The sequence below is a fragment of the Pseudoliparis swirei genome, chromosome 9 (genome assembly GCF_029220125.1).
Source record: "Pseudoliparis swirei isolate HS2019 ecotype Mariana Trench chromosome 9, NWPU_hadal_v1, whole genome shotgun sequence".
NCBI lineage: Eukaryota > Metazoa > Chordata > Actinopteri > Perciformes > Liparidae > Pseudoliparis > Pseudoliparis swirei.
Window position 1 is genome coordinate 18667802 of NC_079396.1, and position 21583 is coordinate 18689384.

The window sequence follows — 21583 nt, forward strand, 5'->3', positions numbered from 1 at the left end:
ACAAGTAAGAAGCAAGGCCTACAGCTTCATGGAATGAGGGCTTTTAAGCTTGCTGCCACTCATAATTTCTTTGGATGTCATGCTATTTTTTTCGATTATACTTATTTTCTTGCCAGATAGAAATGGAAATTATGAATTTCCCTTAGAAGAGAAGCTATGACAATGTTTTTTGCTAATAGGGATGGATTTTGATAGCATTTTATACAGCTCTTTTTAGGGAGTTTGTATTTTGGGAAATGATGACAACTTTAGTGAGGAGAAATGAATTTAGCTATTTCGATAATTGAATAATAGTTTGTGTAAATTTTTCGAGTAAAAATGCCTAATATTCTCTTGTTTAATTAGTTTATGTTTCATGTTGTGGTCAAGACCTCTACAATGGGTCTTAGGATACATCTGAGGGGTTAATTAGATGCATAATGGGATAAGATATGAAAAGAAAAAACTCTATTCAGTTTTTTGTTATAAACCAAGATTAAATTAATTAAAATGAGACAGTAATACAAGTTTAGAGGTCCCAATTTATAACTGGGGGGGTCACTGCTTAATATTAGGAGGTAACAAGCCCATCGCTTTGTGAAAGACTTATCTTATACGATAGAAAAACTATTATGATAATGGAGTATTGGCCACCCACTCTAAATGAGCAATGTGATTGCATAATCTTAAATTACCGAAAACTGGTGTTTACCAGATGTTTTGTCACTGCTCAGTGACATTCATTAACTTTGACATTATTCATTTTTGTTTTTTTCTGCGAAAGAAAATGTCTTCTGTTGGGATTTGCTGCAGCTGCAGAATTAAATTAAACAGAGTGGAAATAATATTTATTATTTATCAAATATCAACTCAATAAATCACAGATTTAACATTGTGTGAAGGCAAAATCGTTAAAGCACTGCCACACGTCAATTGAATGGGCCCAGCATACAGTGTAACACCGGCGGTTGGCTCAGGAGAAGTTATCTGCCACAATGTTGTACTTAAACATCACGTACAGGTGATAGATAAAAGCAGGGGACTTGTTGTTTCCTCCCACTTGTTGTGAGTTTCCTTTGGTGAAGTGTATCCACACTCGGTCTAAGTTAAGGTGGTCGGCCATGTTCATTGAGTTCACAGCGTCGCTGAGTTAGCATGCGTCACCAGTTCCAGACCGGGACATAAGATAGATGGTGAATTAAAGATTTGTTAAGATGATCAATCTGGGTATTTTGCCCAAAAGCAATCGGAAATGAGCCCTCATCGCTAAACAGCCATTTGCAATTCAGTAGCAGCTTTGCTCCGCAGAGCTTTTCCCCTCTCTAACAATTCAGAGATGCAACATTTGGCCCCCCCATGACCAGGATTATTCCTCTAATGTGCTTTATCGCACATTAGCTTCCTTCTGCTTCCTCTAAACAAGAGCAATCATTATCAGGGTAGCACATCCTCTTGTTGTACAAGAGCAATAGTGTTTTCCCTCATAGATGACTGGGGTATTGATCCGGGCCACAAGGCTGTCAAAATTCTGCCCGATTTTCTATTGTATTGAAACAAATTATGTCCGGAGGGGGCCGTCAGAGAGCTCAGCACTATCTCAAACCGCAATGCATACATGCTTTCCCACATGTGTGCTTTATGGATTTGTCACACCGGTGTGCACTATTGTTCGCGGACCAAGCTCCCTCTCAGGGACATTTTACGTGACATGTTAACAAGAAGTCATAAATCATGTCACCAGAGAAACAAATGCCAGAATCCCTGAATCCTCTCACAAAGAACAATAAAACAACCCCTGTAGCTATCCTGACCTGATCACACACAATCATGTCAATGCCGCACACACACACACACACACACACACACACACTCGCATGAATGCAGGGAGGCAATTGGTCATTTGCGCATTGTAGCTCATCCAGGGCAGAGCCATCAAACACATCCACAAGCACACACATATACACCATAAATACGGCTTGCCAGGAAGGGACACCGGGATCCAGTCATGGCAGGAACCAGCAGAAAACTGATAAGGCTGGTTGGATTTGTTTAATTCAGTTTTCTCCCAAAGCTGCTGCTGCAGGAGGGGGAGGAAACCCATATACAACTGCACTGGAGGAACAGGTGAAGGGAGCCAGGGGATCCGAGGAACCGCAGAGATGAACATAAACACTGACGGGATTAACTCCACATAACAGGTTGGACATTGTTGTAGAAAACGTTTCCAACGGTATTCCCTGATCTGTTCGTGGCAAGAATCTCTGCTTATTAACACATCTGACGTACTTTGAATCCGAAGTGAAAAAATTTAGAAAATGATGATCAGAATATTACAATTTCCCCCGCACTCAGGCTGACATGGAGCGCAGGGTATCCTGCTGTATCTCTCCGTTTGTATTAGACCCAAAGCTCTGGCGCTTCATCAAAGTGTCATGATGCACGTTGATCAAACACAGCAAGAGCAAGGAGGAGGAAGGGGTGTGTGTGTGTGTGTGTGGGGGGGAGGGACACACACAAGCATGTGCAAACTGAAGAAGACAGAGACACAAATAGAAAACATGCACAAAGCAGTGATCCGGCTTCACATTGTGCAGCTGAGCCAGTCTCTTCGCCTCTGCCATGTGGGTGTATTTGCCTGCAATAACTTGAACTAGCATTTCTTTTTACAATCAAAATGATGAAAGCACTTGAAACTTTATAGCACGAAAAACAATTAGATCCAAAAAACTAAAAGGATGTGGAAATAATAGGTCAATATCTCGCTAATTTGAACCCGGGTTCAGACAGCAGTATGATGGGCAGAGTTGTGTAAGATAGAGGTGGAAAGTGCAGCTGCAGACATTCACTCTTATAAAATATTAAAACGATGCTTCATAAATGATAGAAGATGATATAGTCAGGAAAGGCTGCCTCAAAAAGAGAAGTAGTTTTATCCTGGCATGTATTATTCAAAAGTAAATATTAGTTAAAGATTCCCAGTTGAGAGAGTACAACAGAATTCATGACTGATATGCAAATGAAAAGCTACGGCTGCTCTGCATCTGTCCTCTGCATCTTTGAGCGAAGCGACGTGCGTCTCTCCCGCTCACATCCGCCAACAAACTGGCAACCTGCAACCTGTCTAACAGCACAGCAGTGAAATCAATCGTCAAAAGCGAACAAAGAAGGAAAAAAGACGCTCAAAGCAACAGATTTGAACCCCTGATTCAATCTGCTGTGACAGCTGTGTACTCACCAGTGACAGTGTGTCTCACTTTTCCTCTCTCTCTCTCTCTCTTCACTTCTCCCACCCTCTGTTTCTCTTTTTCTCTCTGTCTCTTTTTTCTTCTTCTTCTCCCCCTTACTCTCTCCTTCCGATCCTCTTCCTTGCTTGCTCCAGAGCAGAATGAGCCTCCACTGCACTCAGGAACCCAGTTTCTATGGCAGTGAGAGCAAGCAAGTCAGCAGGATACTGTAGTGCAAATGTCTAGGGGCATATCCGTCACCCAGCCCAGTCAAACAAGCTCAATAGCTTCTCACTTCAACCCTGTTGTGCTAAAACGACCACAAGCCACTTGAACTTCTGTTGCAGTAAACATGTAGTGAAAGAAAAATAGAAAAAGAGAGAAACCCAGCAAAGAAATGTTGTTTGCTGCCTTAAAAAGCAGGGGCAATGCAGCAAAAGAAAGGAAACACGCATAAGTTTAGGAGAATGAATATACATGAGCGCATCCTCATGAATATCAAAGCTTTCTTTGAATAGATGTCCAGAGAACACATTCAAAGAGTTGTTTTATTTCTAGAGAGAATGGCATTAGGAGAATGCGTCACGAGGGATCAAAAAGAAAGCGTTTTTTTGAAGAGCAACACATGCAAGCCGTTGCTTTGTTCTGTGTCGAGAGAGCTTGCGGTAAGCTGGTGTGATGAACACATGTACATCCACGCACCGCTTCAAGAGGCATACACCACTGATTAAATAAGCAGGGGTGACATTGCGCCTCAGTCGGCAGTCTTGGCCGTGGTCAATGCGACATATTGCAGCACAATCAGTACCATCTTCAACAGAGCGAGAGAAGGAGGCGTGGGGAAAGAAAGTGCAACCCCCAAGTCTTCCTTCTATCTAGATTAGCATCAGCTCCTCAACAGGCTGTGGTTCGCAGCGGATGCTTCTCTGACTGCGGGAACACCTTGAAATCGATCGGATGCGCAACACTGACGTAGTAGATAGAAATAAATTGCATTTGGAGCGTTGAACGTGTGCGTGTATGATACGGTTCAGTTGGCAAGCGTTCAAAATTGAGATCCTAGAAAGTGTGTACTGGATAACATGAACAGCGCAGTTCTGTTAGCTGAAAGGGTTCAAATGCATTATTTATTTCTCTGAAATACACCTGCAGAATGTTTTAAAACTAGACAGCGCAATATATTGGCTTGCCCTTAATTCGTATTTTACGCTGCAAATAATCAGAACTCTGGTGCAGTTTCCACAGAAGGAAGAAAGCTTCTTTCTTTTAAGCAAGTGTATGAAACACAATGCATCTTGATGTTTATGTAACAAAGCCATCTCACAAAACTGAACCAAGTCAAAGTAGATGATAAAACACATTTGTGGTTTTGGAGGAGCGCGATACAGTTTGTAAGATCAGAAAATACATCTAAAAAAACATTGTATTTTCTCGTGTAATTTTATGCATTTTTATTGATGGTCATTCCAACGGCAACCTCCAGTTCTGAAAAGTGATTTCTAATGGCCAGCAGGGGGCGACTCTTCTGCTTGCAAAAAGGAGTGAGAAAATAAACCTACTTCTCACTGATTTACAAGTAAACATGAGTTAATGATCTCAATCGCTATTTTCAACTCTTCTTCAACACAGAATGATGTACAATTATTAAATGATGGTCTCATTTAGGGTGAAATAGACGATAAAGAATGTCACGCTTTAGTGCGAGCTCACTGGGATCGAGGGGTTGCTAACTTGCTACCACAATGTTGTCAGGTCTGGGAGTACTGGGAGAACTTTAATCCTTTCACAGTGTGTTTGGTTTATGACAGTTATTGTAACATTTTACTTGCCTAAAAATGTTTCTTGTGTGTAATTTCTTATTGCAAAAAAACAGGATTGCGACGGCCAAAAACCGAGATGGTGATGCCAAACTCAAGGCTTCAAAACCGTCATCCACAACCCAGTAAGTCACTATATCCACTTCCTGTACCATTGTCGGTGCATTTGCAATGTTCAAGTGTATATTTTGGATCTGTGTGCTGGGAAAGATTAAAAAACGGTTGATGAATAACTTATTGATGTCCCAGATCAGTGTCAGTAAGACTTGCATGAGTAAACAGTTTTGTCTGTCGAATTATGAATTTCATCACCAACCACTTCAACATGCTGCACATCCTGCTAAGAAGCTTCATGTGATTTAGACTTACAGCGCCATCCCTTCATTTCTTTAACAATTACAATCTAATCAAGTGTGTGTCGTAGTCGTGTGAGATAACCCCCCCCCCACCCCCTCCACCCAATTTTTTAAATCTAATATCAAAGACAAAGATGCACCCATAGTCGAATCATATCACTCAGTTTCCTGTGATGCAGCTGCTTCAAATAGCATACACAACAATATCCTTGAAACATTAACAATGCATGACCGATTGGGTTATAAGAGGCGAGTAGCATGACAATCGGCTGACAGAGGCAGGACTTCCTTGATGGGTCATTGATGGGGGTAAGCGGAGGGATGGTGATGCCTCAGCTAAAGGTAGCCTGCTCATGAGTCTTAGCCAAACAAATGCCAGGATGTAGCTGAGCACAATGTGAATGAGCAGGTGGAAAAATGCTGTACTACATTTCTCTTTCTGTATAGAGGGATGTTAAGGATTAGGTTGATGTCATTAACGATCAGAATTGTCAACCTTGACATAAAATCTTTGCCATAAACCGCCTCATTTGGACTAAATATGGACATTTTGACTGAACTTGGACTAAAGTAATTTATGGCCAAATTAGATTTTGGTAAGTCCAGTCAATAAATTCAAACGTGCTCCACATTCTCATCTACTATATTGTTGAAATCTGACTAATTACAGCAAGACAATTAAAGGTCAACATTTCAGTCTCAGACTTCTTAGAGCATGATTAATTCATTTTCATGGCCATTAATTCATTTTCATGGCCATTAATTCATTTTCATGAGAAGCAAGAAACCTGTGTGTTAACAATCACTTTCTATTTACACACCAGATTCAGAATTACATTAGCGTTCATTTAGAATCACGTTTCTGGCCACCTGAAAAATGTATGTCCAATATTTGCTCTTCTTCTTTCCTTCAACAACCCCTGTGGGGAAATATCTTGCTCTTTTGCTTCCCGATGCTCCAATACACATGGAGCCACTCAGGTAGAGGGGCATCATCAGAGTGGTTTCACTGAAAACCGCTACATACAGCAGTTACTAGAAACGAGATTGATGGTGAACCTAAACAGTAAAGTTGCAAACCATAAAACTAGAACGCTGAGCTGGAAGACGTTAAGATGCATCATAAAGCTGAGGGGAACAGCAGTGAGGACATATGTCATATGCACTCAAGAGTAACTTAGCACCCCCTGCACCGTTCCACACAGGATTGTTTGATGCTTCTGATGGGGTTCGAAAAGCTTTCTGAAATCAATCTTGTCTAAAATCCTTACTTTTTTGCTCATGACAGAAAACTTATGACAAAAACAACCTTAAAGTCGGTCTTGGTAGAGCAGACGGTCTGAGTTAGCGTTGCCTCACACCTTTATGCCACTATATGGGTAAACAACATAAAAGGTGAAACATTAGCATCAGAATCAACATTAGTCCCAGAGATTCTGTATTTATAAATGCAAAGGTCTGCCCTGGACGACAGCGAGAAATCATCGAAGGCAAACATGAGATCACTTCTCTACCGTCCAAATATCTGTTCACTGATTGCGGAAAATGGCGACGGCCGTAATCCAAGATGGCGATATACGAAACTGAGGTGTAGTTATTGGCTTTCTCAAATCATACTTCTTGTCTTCCTCCAGTACTTCTGCAATTGTCCAATATGGTCATTTATTAGCACACAGAAAAGCACTTCAGAGGGTCATCAAAACCACACAGATGATTATCGGTTGCCCTGCCTGGAAGACATCTCCAACTCACATCCAACACATTCTTAAGGACTCTTTTTATCCTGGATCCACTGGCTTGACCTGTTGCCCTCCAACAGGCGCTAAAGGACCCTCAAGCAAGGAACACCAGACTTAAGGACAGTGTCTTAAACTGGGCCGTAGGATTTGTTTTGTGGTGGTTTTTAATTGCACTAATCAGGAGTAGTTCTTCCAATTTAATTGTATTTCTTTACAATGACAATAAAGGCTTCTATTCCATTTTAGTGTGAATAGCAGTTCGTCCTCTTAGCCGACAATGATGATGTTGAAGATGGCGTCAAGGGTTGTCTCAGGAGCAGCTGAAGCACCACCATAGTGAGCAGAAACAAATTATTCTTTGTCTAGGCTTGTTATGCAGAGAAAAAGGTCACCATGGTGCGATTTTATCATGGACTGTATAGAAGAAGAGGACGTAGTCCCCAGGATGTCAAGCAGTGGACAAGCACTTTGTGGACTGCGGTTTTGAAGCTTCAAGTTCGGCAATTTGACCGCCGCTGTCTTGATAGGCCACCAGAATTACAATGTTAACGAACTGAAAACACACACTGTAGAAGGGTTACATTTCTAAGATGAAAACACGCAAACCCTCAGGCCGCACAATGTTGTTATAGCAACCTTTCAATCACAAGGTAGCCAAGCCCTAAAGCGTACCCTGGTTTATCATCTATTTTACATTAAATGGGACAATAATTTACTGAATAAACCTCCTGCTGTATGAAAGTAGCGATTTAGACCATGCACTAATTTACAATATTTATTGGGGTAATAAAGCAAGCGAGAAGTAGCGTTATTTGCAACCAGAGAAATCGCCCCCTGCTGGTCATTTGAAAGAATGCAGACATAAGACGCTTCATTTTTGGCTTCCCTTTTCAAAACTGCCGGTTGTGGATTTGACATGCTTGCTGCCACAGAAGAAAGGCAGCATTGTGTGGTGAATAACTAAAAGGGCCGTCCAAATGGGAACAGGTTGATTTAGCATCTGCACCCAGCCCTAGATTACATACTCTGTGGAAGACGATCTGCTCCCTTTGTAGATATAAATGGCTTTTTTAAGGCTAAATAACACGTAACTGTTCTTAGTTTCAGGTCAGTTGTTATATTATCTTCCATTTCTGCTAATTCATCCTCCTAAATGTGACACTCTGTTCCTTTAAATCATCTCACAACCTTTGGGAACCACCAGGATAGATTACGTAACAGAAAGTAGTTTGGTTAAATTTCTACTTACACACTGATGCATCTGTGCTTAACTTGTACTTTTACATTTTTCCAACATCTCCAGTTGAAAGATGCTGAAAATCGCCACAGCAGGGTTTTCTACATCTGATCCGTTCTGAAGTCTTGTTTTTTGTTGCTGACATGAAGGAAAAACCTGCAGCACAAAGGTGCGTGATGGGAAGTAAAGTAAGGTCTTCATTCATTCAACCAATATTTCTCATGTAATTCATTTTTGCATTATAAATGCTGATCTCAAACGCACCACAGCTCTCAGTTTTCTTGCTTCTGAGGGAGCTCAGGTCTCCTTTTGGGATGCTAAACCCCTGGTGGCTCCCCCGTGTTCGAACACTGAGTTAACTCATCTTTGATCGCTCCTCCCATGATGTTTCTTAGAATATTTTTCTTGAAACACTTTCTAGGTCAGTACTCTAATCAAAAACCTAAACCTGCATGCTCTGTTGTATCCCTATAAAGAACATTTAGTTCACTTCTAGGACACAGACATGTTATATTATTCAGTCCTAATTAGTTATTTTTTAGTTGGACCCCAGGATGCTTAATCCTCCACGAATCCATTCGTCTAAACTTCCCTTTTTTATTTAAAATGTTAAAAACTGTTGTTCCCACTAATCACCTGAATAACACCAGCTTTTTACAACAATTTAAATTTGGTTTTATTTTGTATTTTGTCACACTGAATCCACTATTACTAAATGGTCTGTGCTCTCCTGCTGAGCTTTAACTTAATGAAAAATATCACATTTTGCACAGGGGCTTTTTTTGATTGCTTAATTATTGGCCTTCAAGTAAATTGACATGTCTTGTGCAGGGAATAGTCAGAAGCACCATTTCTGCTCTCATGCTGGTTTAATTTCAGATCCCCCCCCCATTACTAGTTCTTACCTCTTGCACAATGACACACAATAGACTAAATATACTTTTGGGGGAATCTTTTGTGGCTCTTCCAGGCCTTATCGCTGTCTTCATCATGAACATGTCAGCGTGCCATATCACAGGATGCTTTTGAAGGGCTGCTGAAAGAAGAGATCTGATGTACTTGAACAGCCTTGTCTGTGTTTTGTGCCTTGTGGAATTGAAACTAAAGCCCTTAATCCTTGTTCACAAACAGACACTTCTGTTACATTGTTCCCTCTTTCAGTACTCTTAAGTGGAGTACAAATACAACTATATTTGCATGATTTGGGCATAATTACAACACTGCTTGTCAGATTTTGACCAAACTTGATGGTTCTTTACTTTATATTGAAGGACCGACTATATTTACTTGTATTTGAATCTCAAAAGTATTCTTGTGGGTCAACAACCCTTCTTGGATGCTTGTTCACAGACACTCAAATGGTCTCTTGCTGCCTGTGAGTGTGGAGAACGCAATGGCCTGAATACATACAGAACAGGGTGAATCTTCACCAGGGATGCACTCAGCACAGTTCATCTTCCTTTTTTTAATAATGAAGTTTTATTGTTTTTTCAAAAGAATAATAACATCATTATTTTGTTACAGGCCAGGGCTTGCTAACATAGTAATCAGATGGGCATAACTATAATATATATATATAAATAAAATAAGGGAAGGGAAATAATTAACAAATGTATTAATTAAGACTTAAGAGCCATTCACACACACATTAATCATAAAGGCATATTTTAACCACATAAAATGTGTTTCACATGAGAGGGAAACAATAAGAGCCTGTTACCTACTCAAATGTGTTAATTTGGTCTCATTCATCAACTATTTAACATGTGTATATGTCAATTTAATTGATTAGTATACATTTTCTTGTTTGTAAAATAAGTTAATTTAGCAGCTCAGATCTTCGTGAGTCCAAGACTCCTGCTTTGGATGGCAGTACCAATAATAACTTTTCATAACTGTTATTGTACTCAACTCTGTTGCTATCTATAACCACATGTATAATGTACAATACTTAGAACGTAAAGAGGATCTGCCGGGGTCAACTTAGTTTCATGTTCAAGGTGTGTTGTCTGGGTATTCTCTTCATCTTTCTAATGAACCATACTGCATGAGCTCCCGGTCCTCTACGGCCTCAACAACACATTCGATTTGCTTCTGGCTGGTGGCTCAGCGAGAAAATCTAAGTAGAGTTCAAAGGAAGCTGAGCTCAAGCTGGAGGAATGTCTTCCCAGGAGTAATGCTTCGAGAATCAAAATCAAAATCAAAATTCACTCGGGTATCCACCAGAGGAGATTTAATACAGACCCTTGAAATCCTCCCATGAAACAGCAAGGCTGACCAGGAACTGAGCATTAAGTTGGAAAGGATGGGAAGAAGGTTACAGGAGAGACTCAAGAGGTGCAGATGTGAGAGCATCAGGGAATGGAGGCGCTCTCCTGCTTCTTTAATGAAGGAACAGATATGGCCATGGGCTCAATTCCCTTTCCCTCTGGTACCACATTTATTTATTACTTTTCGAGATATCATATGTGTTAGCCCAGCATATATTGGTCTTTTTGTGATGGTTTGCTGTGATTATGGAGAAGTTGGAAAGAAAGTACTCGCAACATCGAGCGTTGAGGTTGCAGATTGTAACCAACTGAAGTGTGAAGAGTGTGTATGAGTGTGTATGAACTACGGTGGCCGGATAGATTCAGAGCTTGGGTTCGGTTTGTCCCTTCTGGGATACTGTAACAAAAACGCATCTATTATTATTTTCAGGTGATTATACACTAATGTAAACATTCATATTGGTATGTATATTGCAATTCTGCTCAAATATCCCCATAAGCCAAACATAGCAGTACCACAGTGTATAAAATGTCCTGCATTCAATATGTTACTTTAAAAAAAAGTACAACAGTATGCAAAGTATACTTAAAAATACAAGTACTCATTTTGAAGAATGTCACATTCAATATATTTCTGGAGTATAATTATTGATAGGTTGATGTGTACATTATTTAAGATAAATTGTTGTAGTAGTTAATGTGGAAAACATTTTATTTATTTTATATGCCGCCGACTTTTGAAATTCACCAGGATCAATATAGTTTTAGCTCAGCCTTTTATTGATGCATCATACTTTGATTGATTCTGAATATGCAAAGTAACTAAAATTTAGTTCACAGGAAAGGAATAGAAAGTTCAATACAGTATTTGGTTTAGAAATGTTATAAAGCAAAAAGCAGCAGGAAATGGAAACCTGTGGAGAGCAATGAAGAGACCTTCCTCTAGTGAATACGTCAAACAGACATTAATGCATATTACAACACTTTTGAAATTTTCAAATTGACATTTATTTAACATTTGGGGTTGGACTGGTGCCTTTTTCCTAAAAAATAAGGAGAAAGAGAGAGAGAGGGAGAGAGAGAAAAGAAAGGTAAAAAGTTAAGTTCAAAAGTTAAAGAAAGACTACAAGATTGATATACAGTTAAGAAAGATATAATGCTACACTAAGCTACATATACTGTGTTAGAATAACAAGCATGCTGAATAAAGCTACTCTGCTTGTGTTGCACAGTCCATCGTGTGTGTGTGGGGGGGGGGGGGGGGAGGCTGGGCGTGAGGCAGTGATGCGTGTTGGGCAGTCGGGAGGAAAGAGGAACTGGGATGTTGAGGAGAGTGATGGCTTTAGGTGCCCGCTGGTTCTGGCGCTGCTGGAGACAAACCTGCAGGGGCAGTCAGCCGGGGTTTTACAGGTCAACGACTTTCCTACTGACCTGCTTTCCTTTGCAGATTTTCTGAAATTTTGTTTAAAATGTGTGCTATATTTGGATAGATAGGTATTTTTCCAGTACTGATCCCATGTTAAGGACAGAAACGCTTTGCTGAGCCGCATCTGTGCTCGATCAAGTCGGATATTAGAGAACTTCTCTTTCGAGAGGTTTGAACTCCTGGGAGAGTGTTTCCATGTCCTCTCAGACTGACCTACTCCACTCTGAATGCAGCGTAGCTCTCCAATTCTGACACATTTTCACTTCAGTTGTGGCCAAATGCCACCGATACTGCGCCTTCCTGTCAGTTGCAAAGATTACACCTTTGCATTCTATAAGGTGTTGGAGAGCCATTACGATGTGGAGCCTGGCCTCTCACCATGAGGGCTGTGGGTCCACAGTAAATGTACGTGAAGTGTGTCCTTGAAAGAAAAAAGAATTCAATCATATCAGCTGTATAATTATGGGAAAACACTCATGTATGACCTGTTTTTATCTAGACTGAGGATAGTTCACATGGCACATGTAGGTAGGGGGAGAAGAGAGAATATTGGACTTTCATTGTCAGGAAGCCAAAAAGAGGACTCAAAATAAAAGCTCATATGTATCTGCAAGCTGGTTGTATAGATATGCAACTGCATTTATCCAAAAAAGGTACTGCTTTAAAAATAATTCAAAATCCATTAAAGGAATGACAATAAACTGTTCAAAGTGCAGGTATTTTTTACCATTAAGGACAAGATATCAAGGATATTATACTACGTAGTCACTTTAGATGGCATAGTGTGCATGTCTTGTGACAAATAGTAGATATTATGACATTGCATTGCACTGTTATGGCCAGATACAAACAAGTAAAAAGTAAATCAGTGCAAACTTATTATTCAATCAGAAATAACTTTCTATTAAGTTCACATTGACATTGCATTCCTTTTTAAATTTGTATTCCTCACATGTTTTCATTTTGTCATTTGATAGATTCTTATAATAATATAAATAAAATGTAAGAAATGAACCAACACATTGTCACATTGCTGTGTCAAAATAGCTTTTTTACCTCATTTACTTCAGTGTGACTGGTTGCATCTACGAAAAACAATAGACGGGTAGACTAGAAGCTGATAATGCAGCACAGATTGCTGACTCGGGTAGTTTCTCAGAAACAAACCCGTTAGGAACGTGTGCTATTTCTGCTGCAATATAGTGAGGATAATGTTATGATAATACAGTGATGTGATATGGATCCACCGCTGTAAAGGGTCTTTTATGGCTGAGGCGCCGAACCTCCACTACTCCCCCCAGCTTTAGTGAGACATTTTGAAATGCAAATCCACGGTGTATTGCAATCCTCAACTTCCTGCGCATTGGATGAACATTTGTTGTCATTTTATGAAGATGCTTCATTCACAACTAGGTGACGTTTTTCCCTTTCTGGTGTACCCCGTGGGACCTTTTTTCAGAATAAACAACAGTAGTCAATGGAGAGAGACACACATTTTTCAAATTCTTTAAAAAAATATCCTTTGGCCATGAATTATACATATAACGTGTGTCAACTTCATCATCAATCACGATCACTATGGTGGCCTTTGAAAACAACAAAGACGAGACTTTCTTCCCAGACAAAAGGATCTTTTAAATGAACAAACAGCAAATGTGTAATTCATGGCACAGTTCTAACAGTATTTGTCCCTCGCCGTTGTCTACCTACATATTTATACTAAAATAAAGTCTCATAGTGTTCCTCCAGAAAGGGACGGGCCTATACCTCTCTATGGTCCTCTTCTCTATCTTCATCGATACCTGGCTCAAGGGAGGTGTTAGCGACTGTTTGGTCATTAACAGCCAGTGACAGGTGATTAATTTGCACACTGTTGACACAGTCTGCTGCTTCACTGTCATGTCACACGCATGTATCGCATTCCCTTACACATTCTTAATTACACACTTGGCTGGGGATTAGCTTTTCAAAGATCTCCCTGGGCATGCATTTTCATTTGTAAAACTTATTTACATCGAGGAAAGTGACCCCCAGGTCACTATACTGATAGCTTGTAAATTGAGGTGACTCGCTCCAGTCACTCTCCCAACACATTGCACCTGTTACAAAATTAATTCTACTCAGGAAATAATTAACCACAGACAATTACAACACTGATAAAACAACGGCTACGACTACTTGTCATGGAACTGAAAAGGATTAGTATTAAAATCATAATATTTTTCGAGACGTGGAAATAATTAAAATGCTAGAGTAGCTATTTTCAAAGTTTTTATTATGTAAATAAAATCTGAAGAATCCTGGAAATATTCCTGGAAATAACAATGTCATTTGGTATTTATAATTGGAATATAGTGCAAGCTACTTAGTTGGTTGAGTTTTAAAGCAAATGGTGTTTGTTGTATGTGTGTATGTACGTATATATATATATATATATATATATATATGTGTGTGTGCATCTCTATATATATAAATAGATGTATACAGATCTCTCTCTCTCTCTCTCTTTCTCTCTCTATATATATATATTTCATTATTATTGGAAACTTTCTTCTTTATATGTGTTGAATTGCATGGCCTTTTTTGAATTCAGCTGAAAATAATCCCAAATGTATCCAGTAAAACAGAATAAAATACATGCTTTTCAGGGAAACATTCTAAGAAACTATTATTATTGCAGTGCTCCAAAATCAGTCCACAGACAGACACAAGTTGGAACTCACCTGTTTTCTAATCTGATAGAATTATTCACATATTTTATGAAAAGTTCCACTTGTATTTCTTGTCACATTGTTTCCTTCTGGGTAAAACTTGTCTCTGAATGAATGAATTTGGATTAATTTAGTCTCAGAACAGAATCTATATCTGGATATTTTTTACTGCATCTAACAGATAAATGAATTATGCAAATGTACGCGTCTGTTGATGAATAATGGAACATTGTGTATTGAGGTGATTATAACTACTGATAGACACAAATTAAATCGATTGTATGTTTAACTGTTTACAACATAGAGGAAGCTTTTTTCCGTGCGATTTCCTCCAAGAACTCTTCTTATCTGATCCCCTGTTCCGCAGTCTGGAGTTGTTCCTCTGATGTAATATTAGTGATTACAATAGTTGCAACAGAGACACTTGACTATTTCCACATCGACAATATTTCCCAGTGAAACCGTGGAGCAATTTTCCAGTGGTGACAATCTCTAAGGTCATTGCATCAATTCTTGTCAGCTTAGGAAACATCATTTCAGACTTGACATCAGCTACTTTGTTTAAGGCGCTTATATAATCATCGGATAAAATGTCACAGCAAACCTTAAATTGCAACGCTCTTTTTTTCCAGTTTAGTTTTAAAAAATGTAAAAAAAATCTACCATAGTTTAAAAAAAACGTGAACACCACGTTGCTCAAAAGCCTCTTGATCGGCCAACTGCATACACAACCGACACTTATATTGACATGCAAGACGACACTTTTCTATGCCTCCTGGTCTTTTGTCATGAGGCTGTTATTCAGTGTGTCCTTCCTTTATCTCCCATCGCCTCTGATTGTACTTCTTGTGGGTCATGTTTCCTCGGGGGATTGTTAATGGTTAATGGCTGTATAAGTGAAAACACAAAATGTAGGAAGCAGCAAGAGATTCCAGGAAATGGGAGCGATACACTCTGAAGCGACGGAGGGCCTAAGGCACCATATGTTCTAGGTGCACTATGACTAACACATTTTCCGGCTGCTCACGAACACAGACAAAAGCATCCTGTCTACTCTACACCCTAAAAAAGGTATTCTACACATTCTATAGTGGGCTATTTCTATCTAAAGTGGTCCTCGTCCCTTTTGGCCAAAAACAACAAAAGCTGAGAAAAACATCTTCAATCATTGTCATAACAAATAGCGCCAGAATTTGGTACTATCTTGGCATCTTAGTGTAAAACGATGCAGCGCTGCATACATATTACACCCTCGGTTTGCCCCTCAAGCATTGGTATTTGTATTTAAATTAGCCGTTCATGTGCGCAGCAACGTCTCTATCTAATTAGTGGATACAATTTTAAGTAGAACTCCACCTCATTATCTTGTCAAAGCCTGTGGCTAGTTACACTTATAGGAGAAAGAAAATATCTTGTATACTCCACCAGAGGCAACCGATGAAACGCCTCACACCCTCCTTGAGACTGGACCTCATGTGTGTTATTCTGACACTCGTCAAGTCCTTTCACAATGTCACTCCACGTAAAGAAGATGCATCTGAGTATTTATGGTTTAATCATTAAATTATGTAAATGTGATTTATATAATGAGATTTATGTAATCTTCCCTGGTGGAATATATTTAGTTGAGGAGAAAAAGATCTGTTAACGCTTTATTACACAGCCAGCGATTTACAGTGTAATTTAATTGTATGAATAGGATACCAATAAAATACTAGTAGGAGGGAACAATTTTAGAGGAAATGAAAATGAACTATCCATGTATCTATGGGGTATAGTACTTGTGAATATTCAGCCGAGCCTTTCAAGTCATGAAAAACAAAAGCATTTATTTTGCATTGTGCTGCAGACAATCCAAAGAGCATTATAGTTGACTAAATTGCCTCTGCAGTAAACTAGTCTTTCCCAGATATGTACATTGTCAAGATTTGAGCTTCCAGCATTGGTGAGTACCCCTGAACATATATGAACAATGTGGTTTCAGTAGCGTAAATTTCATCGGAGACTTTCCAAAAGCACCAGTTTTGGTGATATACAGTAATTGTAAATACATTATATGACAATAACTTCTAGGTTTCTCCCCCAAACTTCTATTTTGTGCCCCTGTATTACTTAATGGTATGTAGTTTGCAGCAATATATTTGGTATAGCCTATTATGCAGGGCTGTCACAATACCGCTTTTGACAAGCCAACCGCATGGTTTATGGTTTTTTATTTTTGGATTCTTTCCATAAATTCCCTGTGCCACACACGACAGCAGCGTGAAGAGACACTGAGCACCTGTCCTCCGCTGAGGGCCGCACATTTGCTTTTTTTCCCCTGGTTGCCAGGAGTTAAAAAATGTTGACGTAGTATGCCTCAATTTTCATTGTCACCGCAATACCAAATACCATCAACACCGGCTGTCACTTCCTCCATGGACTACGGGGGCTGAACAACAACAATGGAGGAGAAGTGAACCAACATACAGTGACGGGCCCATCCTCTATCCTTCCCTTCATCGAGAGCGAGTACAGGTTTGTTCCAGCACTTTTACTTCTGCGGATATTCCGTATCATAGCAACCAGATGCAAGCAAAGCAACTCAGCTGAAGAAAACTCGCTGTGTATCAGCACAAATAACAAAGTATTTGATTCATTTTTAAATGGTCATCTTTGTCATTTAAAAAGCAATAACGTACCTTATAATATCCTAACAATAAAGCTTGATGATGATGATGATGATGATGACGTTGATGAAATCAATATCATTATCACCGGATGGGGATATTTTTTCGCAATAGAAACCGGTTTCAGTTATATTATAAGAAATAGAGAGTTCATTCATTTGTTCATTCATACATTTTACAGCTTCAACTATTTTGACAAACATTTACTTTTTAAAGTGATTTCTTTTACATCTTTGTGCAGGTCAAATAACTCACAGTGGATTAAAACACGATAAATACTTTTCAGAATCGTACAACACCACAAGCTACTACAGCTACAGTTGATTAAACACCTCTGACACAGGACCCTTAATTTATTGAAGGGCTCTTACGCAGTATTGTTTCAGATTGTACAGGAAAAAAGGTTCCAGTATTCTTGTTTACATTTTAATGGAAAAAAAAGATCTTTGTAAAATGATGTAACAGATGAGGTTGGGAAAGCAGATTCAGCTTTTCTGTTATTAATCGCAGCATGAATTGCTTTCTTGCCACCTGGCAGCACAAGATGTGAACACAACATTGACACAGTGTTTGATACGGAGACACTCTTTTGATAGTATGTGTTCTGGGATTAAAAATACACCATATAGCTTCTTAGAAAAAAACAATTCGGCCTTAAAACAGGCTCCCCATTCCCTCCTATTATTACAAATAGTATAGATCTGACATATGTAGTATTGATCTGACATATTTAGAGCCGCGTTGATAGATTTTTGTTGGGCCATTTGGGTGTAGTGTAGCAACCGGTAAACTCAATACTGACGTATCGTCATAGTGTAAAGCTGTTGCGGTGCACATGTACGTTTTGAATTTTTGTGTTGTTTCTTCATTTGTGTAAAGGCCTTAAGGTAAACCAAAAAATCAGTCCAATCTGCAGGTCCAAGCCAGTGTTTGTTATGTATTTATAGATCTCAGTTAAGATTCCATTGAGTGATATCACCCTCGAAGACTGCACAATAATGTGTGTGATGAAGTGTGCGGGCCTCACATCTGATTCTACACCATCAACCCTGTGAGCGTGACAGAAGCGTCGGCCCCCGGAGGCCCGAAACCTTTCACTGTGACAGCAGCCACGATGACAAAACGACAACTTGAACCGAAACCAGCCAGTGAAACTCTGAGACGGAAGAAAGTACAAGAGGCTTCGTTAGGAAAGAGGGAAATGAGAAGAGCTTGACATCAGGCAAAACAAAAGACTAAGATCCAATTTCTTTTCTACAAAATACCGTAGGGCTACGGAACTGTGTGGTGTGTGCTGGAGATATTTGTACAATCCATTCTTACAGGTTTGGTCAAGAGAAAACTCTAAAACTTTCTATCCCTTGTGTTTTACGTGCTGCAAATGTTAGCATGTCCAACGAACTAGCTCACAGTGGAAATCTAACCTACAGTATATTCACCCCCAAATTCAAAGCCTACAATTCAAAGCAAACAATTCGTCCAGCGTGTGAAGCTGTCTCGGATGCAACTATAAGATAATTTAAGATAACAATAGCATTGCTTCTTATTGGATTTTTTTGGGGTCTTTTTTTCCCTGGACGTTGTTGCCTCAACTTTTAGCTTCGATATTATGCATGTCGCAAACGGTGCTTATTTAAGATCCCTTCACAGAGTTATGTTTTCACATAGCTCAGCTTGGTAGTAGTTCACGTATTACAAAATATTATAAATTGATGTATTGCATTGTAACTTAGTATTGTTTAGTTCCAAACGAATAAATTACGAGTCATGTGCCTGAGGGCCTGATGTAACTTTATTTTATACGGGACACAAACAGCCCTCCCACCCTGTCCAACGTGGACGGACTATCCCACATGTTATATACTCATTTACTGTAAACTTGGTCATTTGCTCGAAAGAAATGAAAAGCCTGCTATTATCAAACTTTAAAACTTTCTAAAATCAAGGACATTTGTTTAGTTTTTTTGGTATTAAATATGGCTTTGTTTTTATTGTCTACTGCAAATAGGCAACTGAGGGGGATGGTGAGTATATGTAGCATAATGTTGTGCTCCAAGCAAAAGAATAAATAATTCTCATGCTCTGTTGTGTCTCACCGCCCTGTGAGGCTCTCACCACTCTGCTTGCTGTGAATCAATAAATAAAGCAATGCTACTGCTCAATAGCTCAGCAGAGGCCTTGCCTGCTGGCCTGGGTAACACACAGCAGGTTTCCACATGACTCTTCCTTCTAATACTTTTGTCATTAATGACGCTGATGCGTTTCGTTGGGGAAAGCCGAGGAGAGACAACACTGTCCTCTAGAACACTGACACAGAGCTACAGCCTAGCATGGCGTTGTCTTCACTATTACGGTCTCGAGGACAAAGTATTTTTAATATCTATTCATAGGGATGGATTCACAGTCACGATAGTTCCACAGCTGTTCTACTGGGGAGCAGATAACATCACTGGAAAGTCGCACCTTCAGGGGCATGCCAGTTGCTGTTGAGCTTCAAAATGAAACTGTGGGGGGAGGAAAAGCCAGAGAAGCCCTTGGAGAAAGAGATGAAGGTGTTCCTTTTTATAATGCTGTTCATAGACTGATTGGTATTCAAGCCACTGTTTGACCTTTATCTTTAGCGCATTAACTTTAATGAAAAATGTGTTCTACTTTGCTGGTTGTACTGAACCGGCTCACTGACCCTATTCGACTGTATCCGTTTGATTTGAACCACCTGGATCATATTATACCCTTACACTTGAGTTAAGGTGCAAAGAAAGCATGACGGCTGGATAAATAATAAATACCTAATTCTGCATATTGGATCTACGTCCCTGCCCACCTTACTTAAAATGCCATAAGATGCAAAAATACCAACATGTGTTTCATTATTGTAATAATGACAGTATTAATCACACAAGCCTTTGAGACTTGGCATTTGGTCTTTTCATGACAGACATTTTTCTGAGCGTTATCTTCCACAACAGGAACAGTGTCTTCACTGTTCTTTTGTGGTCCACAGTGAAATGTTGTATCAATAAAATACAGAGAGAGGAGACACTCGGTATTAATTATTGAAAGGCACAGTGGTTCGAATGGGGTTCTAATCTCCACAGTGCAGTTAATTTGATGTTCTTGTTTTTCTGTTTTAGATTGAACCTGCAATGCAGCATCCGTCCCTGCAAATACCATGGCCATAGAAAGAGTGGACACTAGTGGGAACTAAATGAATGATCTGCTGATGCTAATGTACTCTGCCAGCCAGGGTCTCGTTTAATAAACCTCAAGATGAGATGGGCGTGCGTGAAACAACGTGAACAAAAATAAGCCTCATCAATTCAAAGCCCACACACCTGAAGCTGCAGCTGATAATGAAAGGGGAATTTATAATGAGGGTGAGTGTTGTGTTCGTTTGGGGGAGGGAGTGGAAGGTGGGTTATAAATGCACCCAGCAGTTCAGGAGCTACACAGGCTTAAGGGAGATGGTGTCTTACTTGTATCAGCACTCAGGAGTGAATATCGATATCTTAGACAGGCGGCTGATTAGTGGGAAATGTTAGCTCAGAAGAGTGTGAGACGCTGAGCCGAGCTCCTATTTATCTCCATGAAAAAGTATTGCGCTGCGTGTCCTTGATTCAAATACAATCAGCCAACTCAAGTTTCTACAAATTGGTCAATAAAGACAAAAGCCGCACCGGCACAAGGGAGTTGAAGTCCCAGGCTTTCTAATTAGTCATTCTTATTTTATCATAATCGATTCGAAACTAGTGTAGGATGCTCAGTCAACAGCGGGGAGTTCACATGGGAATATCTACTCACGTAAAATGGCTCTGCTGCTGTGAGCAGGATAGTTGCAGATGTATAACAACTGCATGATCTCAACATTAATGGGATCTTATTGATTTTATACCTTCAAATTGTTCTTCAAAGCTGAGAAGAAGGTGATTGCCAATGGATCTGAAAATGCACACACTGTACACATACTGTATTTCTGACAAAAAAACACGAATGGAAGCATAAGAATGCGTCGTTGTGTTTGTCACGAACATATGTCAAATGTGAGAACAGCATCTTGAGGCGAGTAATTAGAGTCATGAGAAACTGAAGCATGAATCACACTTTGCAAATTAAACATAATAAAAGAGATATCAATAAGTTGTCAGGTGGGTGTGA

General features: G+C 39.6%; 1 protein-coding gene across 1 annotated transcript in view; it reads right to left on the bottom strand.

Moving 5' to 3' along the window:
- syt6a (synaptotagmin VIa) overlaps positions 1–21583 on the bottom strand; it is a 49903-nt gene that overhangs the window by 25113 nt on the left and 3207 nt on the right. The window contains exons 2-3 of the mRNA XM_056424033.1: positions 3324–3396; positions 3215–3234 (exon numbers count right to left, since the gene is read on the bottom strand). Of these exons, the coding sequence (XP_056280008.1) occupies positions 3215–3234; positions 3324–3396 (93 nt within the window). The remainder of the gene's footprint in view (positions 1–3214; positions 3235–3323; positions 3397–21583) is intronic.